The 10,955-nt window shown below is 42.9% G+C and overlaps 1 protein-coding gene across 2 annotated transcripts in view; it reads right to left on the bottom strand.

Moving 5' to 3' along the window:
- Positions 1-442: 442 nt before the first annotated feature.
- PRORP (protein only RNase P catalytic subunit) overlaps positions 443-10,955 on the bottom strand; it is a 73,119-nt gene continuing 62,606 nt past the window's right edge. For both annotated transcript variants that reach the window (XM_077262880.1, XM_077262873.1), the window contains 3 exons: positions 2,102-2,250; positions 1,307-1,499; positions 443-671 (listed from right to left, as the gene is read on the bottom strand). In XM_077262880.1, the coding sequence (XP_077118995.1) occupies positions 540-671; positions 1,307-1,499; positions 2,102-2,250 (474 nt within the window). In that variant the 3' untranslated portion in view covers positions 443-539. The remainder of the gene's footprint in view (positions 672-1,306; positions 1,500-2,101; positions 2,251-10,955) is intronic.

The following is a 10,955-nucleotide window of genomic DNA, read 5'->3' as shown; positions in this document are numbered from 1 at the left end:
TGCAGGCAGCAATAGAGATCATGTAAATTACAAGATCTTTATTGCTGCCTATGTAGCAGAGCTCAGCAATCAAAATGATTTTTTAATCAGTGGACCTCTGTATAGGCAGAAACTTAGATGACTGTCTAGTCATCTCAGTTACTGCCTATGCAGAGTGGAGTAACCAATGATAATGACCTCCTAATTACTAATAGACTCCACTTAAAGTTTGGCTAAGATGATGCTTCTGAAAAAAAAGACCTTTTCTAATTCTGGACAACACTTTTACATAGTGTGCTGGAGGGAAAATTATCATTAGATGTTGGGTTCCCCCATTGATTACTGTGCATTAGTCGCGTCCTAACAATGGGACTCCCAGTAATGAGCCTACTTTTGGGTACCATCCTCACAAATAGAATTTTTTTTTTTAAAGTGGACAATCTCTTTCAGCAGAAAAGTAATGTAAGATTCAATAAGATTTATTTCAACACAACAACGTTGCAGAATGAGTCCCCAGAAAATCAAACTCGGATCACACGATCATGGATCGGCCAGGACTGCTAGGATAACTTCTTCATACACAGCCAAGTCTTGGGCACCTCGTAGGAGGCTCTCTTTACCCCCGCTTCATCATATGGAATGTGCCAAGAAGTTTGTGTATTCTGCAGGATAGTATCATAAGTCAGGATTGGCTGTGGAAACATGAAAAAGAGTGTAATGAAACATTTATTTTTTTGCAGAGACCAACTAATTTTCACATTTACTCTGACATTAATGGATTTCCTGTTGTAAGAACTAGAGTTGAGTGAATATGTTTGGAATCGGTCACTGAATCTGAATTTTCCATATTGTGCCATATTGGTACTCTATTTGTGCCGAATTTGTTTGATGATCGTTTCCAAAAGTATTCGGTCATTTCTACTCCCATTGACTCCAATGACGTTTGGCTGTGTTCGGTGAATATTGCAAAAACAATATTCGCCGCCGATCATAATCGAGAACGAATTTTGAAAAATTTGCTCAACTCTAGTAAGAACCCCCTTAAATACATGTCACTGGATCCTGGCTATATTAATAAGGTCTGCCGACACTTCAATATTTAAAGTTGGGATCTGCTGAGAAAATTCTACCGTCTATGGACATCTTCAAAGTTGCCAAAAATAAAAAAGAGCCTTGGATTAACAAATATTGGAAATGTTGTCGACATGCAAAAACACAGCAAAGGCAAGGAAAAAAAGGATCATTTGGAAATGTTACAATTGTCAGTAAATTGTACAAAAGTGGATTACCCCATATAAAAAACAGAACAATTGTAAGTTCTTTTTACCCGTAAATGAACATTCCCTGGGGAGTAGAAGGGAAGCACCAACTGGTGTCCCCGCTGCCACTTGAAGAAGAGACGTTGCGTTTCCGTGTCAGGCAGACATGCTTTGTGGTCTCTTAGAAGATCGCCGGTAATAAAGCAACAGTGACTACCAGAGCTGAGACAGGCGTAAAGTAGGAAAGGGTCATCTAGTGATCTGCATGGAGGCAACAAATATGACAGTTACGCAGCACGCAAAGACAAGCAATGTTAGGTCAAACTAGGGGATGTTCGCAGGTGGCCTTTCTTATGTACTTGGTGGGTAAAATCTGCGGCATTTTACAGTACAGACATAATCAATGAGACTTATGAAATCTCATGCTGCTTTTTTTTATTGCACTTATTTTGAGCTATGTTGCATTTTTGCCAAGACGCAGAATGTGAATTATTTCAGCTTTTTTTGCAGCGCTTTTTACACAAAGGAATGGGTGAAAAACGCACATAACAACGCTGCAAAAACACAAGTAAAAGTGACAAAACCGTGCTTATTGTATGCAGCGTAGTCAGTATATGTCATAATATGCAAATTACAAGTGGCCGATTGTAGCACTCTGATGCCGGTCCTTGGACCTGTGTAATATTAGAACATCCTTGATTCAGAGGGTAGTAAGTCCAATAAATGGTGACTGTAAACTGCACAAATAGAAAATGTCTGCCGAATTGTGACAGTGGGCATATTCCCCATGCGGGTGGGTGCTGTAATGGGGCGAATAGCTGACGAAGTAATAATCAGCATAAGGCAAATAAAACCGTACTCACATGTTGTCAAGGAAAAAACAGTCCGCACATTCCTGTAAACGACGAATGTCCTCTTTTAACCATTTCTTGGAGTTGATTAACATATGCTTCCGACCGAGTACCAGGATCCTTTTACCCCTCGCTGCCAGGCAAGACACTACAGACAGGAGCTGGAGAACATAACAAAACAAGGACAAGAGTAAAAAGGTATAATAAGAGAGGACTCGCCAACGCTCCCGACATGTCCACTCCAGGAAATACTTGGGTACAATAATCATTCTGGAACACCTGACCTTAGGACTCGGTTGTGCCCCATTTCGACAGAATCTGACGCTAGCACTGACTAGAAAAAGTCAGACACAAAGTATTGACAAGATGATGGTCATTTATGGAGAAAAAAAAAAAGAAACCTACATATATAACCTTCTAAAAAGGTCTGTCAGCCAGATCTATGCCTGCTACAGTCTCAAAACAGTCACATTGCATGAAAATATTCATGCTGCATTTACACTGCAAGATTATCATAAAAGTGTGTTCCTAATCGCACAGTGAAAACTGGCTGCCGATCACCTGTTAAACAGAACACTCAGTTGTTAGGTGAAATTATATTTTGTGCTGCACAATAGATCCTCGTGCTCTGCAGCACATCATTATGTGTAAACAGGCTCGAGCTGCAGAGAACAATGGCAGCCTAAGCGCGCTGAGCAATCTATTACAGATCATTTTGTGCACATCTGAAGAGCAGTTGGACAGTGTAAACAGCTGATCGGCGGTCATGGTTGGACAGTGTGAACAGCTGATCGGCGGTCATGGTTGGCCAGTGTAAGCAGCTGATCGGCGGTCATGGTTGGCCAGTGTAAACAGCTGATCGGCGGTCATGGTTGGCCTGTGTAAACAGCTGATCGGTGGTCATGGCTGGACAGTGTAAACAGCTGATCGGTGGTCATGGCTGGACAGTGTAAACAGCTGATCGGCGGTCATGGTTGGACAGTGTAAACAGCTGATCGGCGGTCATGGTTGGCCTGTGTAAACAGCTGATCGGTGGTCATGGCTGGACAGTGTAAACAGCTGATCGGTGGTCATGGCTGGACAGTGTAAACAGCTGATCGGTGGTCATGGCTGGACAGTGTAAACAGCTGATCGGTGGTCATGGCTGGACAGTGTAAACAGCTGATCGGCGGTCATGGTTGAACAGTGTAAACGGCTGATCGGCGGTCATGGTTGGACAGTGTAAACAGCTGATCGGCGGTCATGGTTGGCCAGTGTAAGCAGCTGATCGGCGGTCATGGTTGGCCAGTGTAAACAGCTGATCGGCGGTCATGGTTGGCCAGTGTAAACAGCTGATCGGTGGTCATGGCTGGACAGTGTAAACAGCTGATCGGTGGTCATGGCTGGACAGTGTAAACAGCTGATCGGTGGTCATGGCTGGACAGTGTAAACAGCTGATCGGCGGTCATGGTTGGACAGTGTAAACGGCTGATCGGCGGTCATGGTTGGACAGTGTAAACAGCTGATTGGCGGTCATGGTTGGACAGTGTAAACAGCTGATCGGCGGGCATGTTTGGCCAGTGTAAACGGCTGATCGGCGGGCATGGTTGGACAGTGTAAACAGCTGATCGGCGGGCATGTTTGGCCAGTGTAAACAGCTGGTCGGCGGCCATGGTTGGACAATGTAAACAGCTGATCAGTGGTCATGATTGCACAGTGTAAACAGACTCTTAAGCCCACCATAAACACGATGGATGACGGATGATCAATGCTCAGCAGTGCTCTATAAGAGAGCCAAAAGAGCAAAAAGATTGACAATCTGAAATAGGACATGCTGGATTATTATCTCCTCCGGCAATGAATTGTCCGGGGCTCCCATACTTATTAGACTGGTGGTCAAACTCATCAATATCAGCGAATTTGGCAATAAACGTGTGTGGAAGGCTTTACTCTCTCCAGTCTATATATTGGCCACTGGTGGAGGAGCATGTGACCACACCTGTTAGTCTCCTCCAATTGAAAGCCTCACATGTAAAAGCTGCTTTTCTATTACAGGAGGCTGAAGGACGACAGATCCGGTCACATGCTCTTCCACCATTGTACGGACAGGAGAGGTGTGCTGTCTGTGGGGAGAGCGGCAGGAACAAGAGCAGGAGGAGAACCTGTCCTACCTATGTAATGGTAAGTATCATGTCCTCACCACAACTGCAATAGAGAGTGTAATACAGCGGCTGTAAGAGGCAAATGGTGCCAAATTGTTTATGAAACCCAACTGCAAAAATGACTTTTGCCCCAATTGCCTTGCATTTAGGCAAAAAAAAAAGTTGTTTGCCTACAACCCCTTTAAGTCAGAATCTGCTGAAAATCACAATCAGACCATCAACATGCCACGGTGGACTGACAGACACAAATTAAAGGGAGTTTGTCACCCTCAAGGTAAGATGTGCCTAGCCAAGGGCTCTAAGAACAAACACCAAATCCCTCTCTCCTGTCTGTAGACTGCTACAGACAGGAGAGAGCGAGCCCAAGTTGACAATGACAGTGGGCACTCACTGAGTTCCTGCAGTGTCAGAGTCGGGGACTAAGTTTAGGCAACGCTCGCTCAGGAGTCGCTCCTTAAAAAAACACAAAAACAAAAAGGGTAACAATTGTCTGTAATTGGCTGCCAGTAAATGTTGTATGTTGGTTTCATTATAGCAGGTCATCAATAGTTTCTTTCCCCAGGGTAAGCAGCAAGGTGTCTGGGAGCCATTTACTTATCCTAATTCATAGAACATGCCATGGAAGACTGGACTGCACATATAATTCCTCCATCTCCAGTATTGACCAGCGTGTATAGCTAGTTCTCTATAAAGGATATGGCCATTGATTAGGATACGATTGCTGATCATGTAGATACACATTTCTGGACAGCTTATAGGGTGCACATATATAAGCTATAGTGTTAAGGAGTTCCATTTATAAATAAATATGCAAATAGTAAATGCTGCCAAAGGCTTGGGAAACGCTTCCATACACCAAAAACACTTAAGCCTTCTTTCCATATTGATTCAAACACAGATTTCTCAGTGACAGAGGAAATGACTGGCTAGGGAAAGGCATCTGCAAGAGCTATATGGGCATATTAGTAGCTTGGAGGGTGGAATCCGGAACATTAATGAGCCGGGCTGAAGGACTTGCCAGTGCACTCGCTCAGCCAACCTACTTCTCTGTCACATCTGATCCATTGACCGAGAATGTCTCTGCCGTAGCTATTGCACAGAGCATGCCGTCCAGTCCCCTTCATACACCTCAATAACCAAAAGCTGACGCAGGAAGACAGTTTTACAGTAAAAATACGTTGGGCAATTGGTAGAAAAAAAAGTAAACCAAGACAGGATTTCCTCTGCAAAGACCTAGAATGTCAGAGTGGTCTCGTCCTACAGCACTCTGTGCACACAGACACAATGATGGCCTGCCACAACTTTTCTTACATAACACCTTACAGATTTCATAATTAGGTAGAGGAAATTCATAAAAATGTGAACATTTTTTGTTTTAAAAACATGTCCACTCCAAATCAATCAGAAAGTAAAACTAGAGTGAGCACAACCTCAAAGTTTGGTAATAGTGTTCTGGTAGGGGCAGCTCCGGTTTTAGATAAAGTGGGACTCACATATTGCACCATCACACAGAAGCACAGAAGCATTTCGGTTGTATTTAGATGCGCTGAGTTCAGGCCGTTAAATGACCGTGATCGACAATATTGAAGTCGTTCAACGCTTGTTCCCGAGTTTCTTTACACCGGCTGAGGAAGAATAATGGGGACAGAAAGACATAGATACAGTATAATGCAGGTCCCATATAGTACATATAGTATAATGCACTCCCCATGGTCCTTGATAAAGTATACTGCAGCCCCCCCCACACACAGTATAATGAAGCCCCCTCATAGAGTATAATGTAGCCACCTCAGAGTATAATGTTGCCCCCTCATAGAACATAATGTAGTCCCCTCAGAGCATAATGTAGTCCCTTCATAGAGCATAATGTAGTCCCCTCATACAGCATAATGCAGACCGCCTCAGAGTATAATGTAGCCCGAGAGTATACTGCAGCCCCTTCATACAGTATTTTGCAGTCCCCCTCAGAGTATACTGAAGCCCCACACACACAACATAATGTAGTCCCCCCTCAGAGTATAATGCAGTCCACTCAAAGTATAATGCAGCTCACTCAAAGTATAATGCAGCCCACTCAGAGTATACTGCAGACCTCCTCATAGAGTATACTGTAGACCCCCTCAGAGTATAATGCAGCCCCCTCATACAGTATTTTGCAGTCCCCCTCATAGAGTATACTGAAGCCCCACACACACAACATAATGTAGTCCCCCCATCAGAGTATAATGCAGCCCATTCAGAGTATACTGCAGACCCCCTTATAGAGTATACTGTAGACCCCCTCAGAGTATAACGCAGCCCCCTCAGAGTATAACGCAGCCCCCTCAGAGTATAATGCAGCCCCCACACAAAGTATAGTGCAGCCTCCCGCTCACAGTATAATGTAGCCCCCCACACACAGTATAGTGCAGAGACACACACATAGTATAGCGCAGCCCCCCCACACACAGCATAGTGCAGAGACACACACAGTATACTGCTGCCCCCCCCCCCACAGTATAGTGCAGAGACACACACACACAGAATACTTACCTCTACCCATTGCCCCGATGCTCTGGCTTCTGTCGTGTGTCTCATCGGCTCCACTGCTAAGTCACAAGCAGAGGGGGAGTGATGGGAGATGGAGCCTCTTACTCACGAACCCCATAGCGGCTGCATGATGTGCCGCTATTAGCGGCACGCCACTGGCTGTGGGCCCCTGGAGGAGCGGGGGGGACAAGGCAGCGGACTGGTCTACCTGCCCCCAACGCCTGTCCTGTGCAGGGGGACAAGTATCACTGCTATAACAACTTATATGCAGAGCTTATTATTATTTCAGTGCGGATACCTTGCTTGCCTTATGGATCTGCTGCAACCAGGTTTTTCCTCATCCCCCTGCGGTTCTGACCATGATGGACTCATCTTGGGATTCCAAAACCTTTCCGGTCATTGTGTTAGACAATTTCTTGATGTAAGCAACTACAAATCTGTTCGATGCTGCAATCTGACATAACATCAACAGCACCAATTTGCCACAATCCTTGCAAAATGGAAAACATGTGTTATGTTGGTGGGGAGTGAACTAATTTACCCAAACTCAATGACTGTCAATCTAAACTATTTGTATCACCATTTATGGTACTTCATCTCCTCTATTTCAGAAATAGTCATGATTTTAATTTTTTTTAATTTCTCCAGTCCTACATTATCAATGTAACATGTACCAAGCCTATGGCATTTCAAAGATAATTCACAAGTCCCATTCACACGTCCCTCTTACCTGATCTTGTCCATGACAATTTTGATTAGCCAGACTGGTGCAACATTATTGTTGCAGCGTCATGTACATGGATGTTAAGCCAGGGTAGCCAACCAATGGAAGAGCTGCACACGCCATCAACTAAGAGGCGGTACTCTCTGTTGTGGTCGATGGAACTGGACGTGAGAGTCGATTTGCACAAATTCGAATGATCATATTTACAGCAAAAAATGGAACAGATCAGCACTTGAAAAAATCCAATAAAAATAAGGTTTATTGCTTCCAATGCGTGAGAAATAGACAGAAACATTTCACCTCTTCTATAAAACGATTTTCAAGTCTCACATGTTTTGGAAACAATAAACCAATTGTACTGGATTTTATGGAGTGCTTCTCTGTTACTCTTTTTGCCTACTACTCTTATGTAGATGCCTGCACCTGCCCAAGTTGGATTTGTCTTACAATGTTGTTTCCCATTATGTTGTATATTCCTCAAAGCTTTACAGACATCATCATCACTGTCCCCATTGGGACTCATCATCTACATTCCCTATCTGCGTGGTTTTTGACTGCGAAAGGAAAACGGAGAACCCGAAGGAAACCCACACAAACTCAAGGCTATATATTTTTCTGATAAAAGTGAGGGAAACAAACCCACTGTAAGAACATATAAAGAGGATCTGTCCTCGGAAAAAAAATGGTATACAGTATACCTACAGATTAGCACTATGGCTACAGGTAAACACCATATGAACCATGACAAGCTCTTAGGCTTTTATGTATTTGCCCCTTATCAAATTTCAATTTTTCACCCCAATACAGCTGACAGTCTGACCCTCGTGCGGTAGGTACTATATGACAGTACATTGCCATATATTCAACTATTACTGGTTCCAACGGCCCATAGGAGCACATGGCGATCAAGGTTACTACTACACTGTATTGTTTATTGAGGTGCAATAATGTAGGAGACAGCACACGGTCACAATCGTGATGCTAGTGCGCTAGAAGTCCACCTATGATAAATATACATGTACGCATATCGCTACGGCCGTAGGGTGCAGGTAACGCATATCAGCAAAAAAAATAAAAATGACAAGCCTCCTAGTCTATGATATAGCCAGTACTAATAATATGGAAGGGTAAGGAACCTCTCACAGCTCCTGTCCACGGCCAAAGAGAACTGACCTGGACCGTGGACCAAGGTTGCACGAAGCAATCTGCTCATCTCTAGTTATTATGCTTGATACTTTTACTGTCAGTCTTCCAAATGAGAGCGGATTCATTTCACACCTGTATTGTAGAAATCTGTCATTCTTCTTTTCAATAAATACTTTCGAAACATAAATCTGTTTGATGTTGAGATGTTTCATCCGAAATATTCAAATAAAAGCCTAAAGCCTGGGAATGTTGGAGGATTTCACCTAAGCAGACCTTGCGTCATATGACTACTTCATTCTGAAGCTGGCAGATATGTCTCAGAACGAAGCGAAGAGGAAGTGATCGCCAAGATACCACAAACTACGTCAATGCCTTAAACTAGCTGAGAACATTAGCTGGTGGACCTGTTCTAGCACAGAGGAGAGCATGTTCTTAGTCCCAAATGGCCTGCATAACCTTCTGCACATATGTCCACAAGTCTTAGCAGTTTAGTACAGAGGAGTCATCTGCTTTGGATAATTCTTTCCGTTTTATCAATAGGGACCTCTGGCAAGAAACAAACAAAAAACAACTAATTACAAGCCAGCACTTTCTAGAAAAGGAAAGAATATGGCCATAGAGAAATAATGTCGATAAAACTTCATAGTCTGGACTGTTATGAGCTCATCTGATGATGTGGATATTCTTAGCTGTCGATCTGAGTTGCACAACGGCCTAGAGGTGATGGGGCAGCGGATTTGGACTTGCAGTAAGGGATGTGAAACAGTGAGGACCAGAGCAGCTCGATATGTAGGATGACAGATGGATTAGGGAAGCAGGAAGCACTCAATGCAGCAGAGACAAATGTGGAGACTGCACTGGAACCGCAGAGCAGAATATAAGGCAGCACCTGTATAGCTGAGACGAGTTGGCTACTAAAAAGTTGAAAATGCAACAGCACCATGAAAGTAGAGAGGAGTTCAGGTACTTTGTTACATCAGAGTTGAAAGTATGAACTGTATGATTAGCAATGCCAAATTTGTTATCAGATACCTTCTTGTAGAAGAGTTGAAGGTGTGAACTTCCACTTTACAAAGCGTTAGGGTATGTGCACACATTCAGGATTTCTTGCAGAAATTTCCTGACAAAAACCGGACATTTCTGCCAGAAATCCGCATGCATTTTTTTTTCGCGTTTTTCCCCAATGCATTAAATAGCGGGAAAACAGCGAAAAATCCGCAAAATTCGGAAAAAAACCGCATCATGTGCACAAAAATTGCAGAACGCATTCTAAATGATAGGATGCATATGTATGCGGTTTTGTATGCGTTTATATTGCGAAAAAACCTGAACGTGTGCACACAGCCTTAGGGCAACCTCGTTTGGAATATTCAGTTCAGTTCTAAGCACCAGCTCACAGAATGGATGCCCTGGAGTTAGAAAAGGTATACAGAAGATCCCCAAAGCTGATAACGTTCATGGAGGATCTTGGTTATAAGGAAAGATTAAAAGAATAAAATGCATTTAGTCTTGAGAAGAAGTTGTCTGAGGGGGTCATGATTAACCAAAAAAAAGGTTTAAAGCTGTTCTATGTGTAAACCCTTAAAAAAACAACAACAATGGAATTCCCTCCATCTGGAGAAAAAAAAAAGATCAATCTCAGTTTTTTTTTTAACCATAAAAACGATTATTCTGTGGAACAGCCACCATCAGGAGCTGGTTGCAACGTGAACCATTGATGGTTTCAAGAAAGGCTTAGATGTTGTTGTTGTGTTTTGGGTTTTTTTAGAAGAAAATATAAATTATTATGTTCATGTGCAAAATTTTTGTTCAGATTGTTGATCCCGATGATTTATAGTAGGAATCAGGAAGGAAAAATTATTCTTATTGGGGCAGACCGGAGCATTCGTTACGGTTGTACCTCTACCCCATTCAATTTACCAACTTTTATCTCTCAGCTGAACTTGATGGCCATGAGTCTTTTTTCCAACCATAATATGTAACTACAACCCAGCACGGACTGGTACAGAGGGAGCAAAGCTAGTTCGGACTGCCGTTTTGCACTGGACTTATTTAGATTATGTTCACAAAAGGACAGATACATTTGCAGATTTTTCAGAGTACCAGCAAAGTGGATGAGACTATAACAAATCTTATTTCCGTGTTGTATAATAAAAATATACACTTAAACTGACATGCAATGCAAATTTTACATCCACGTCATTTCAACTAATGCTGTGTATTTTAACTGCCAAGCTCTCTGCAATTCTGCAGCAAAATCAGACTATAACATATGCAGATTTCCTTACTGATTATTTGCAGTTTTTCCTCCAAATTTACACAAGTT

The sequence above is a fragment of the Ranitomeya variabilis genome, chromosome 1, assembly GCF_051348905.1.
Source record: "Ranitomeya variabilis isolate aRanVar5 chromosome 1, aRanVar5.hap1, whole genome shotgun sequence".
Lineage (NCBI taxonomy): Eukaryota > Metazoa > Chordata > Amphibia > Anura > Dendrobatidae > Ranitomeya > Ranitomeya variabilis.
This window is presented reverse-complemented; position numbering and strand designations above follow the sequence as displayed.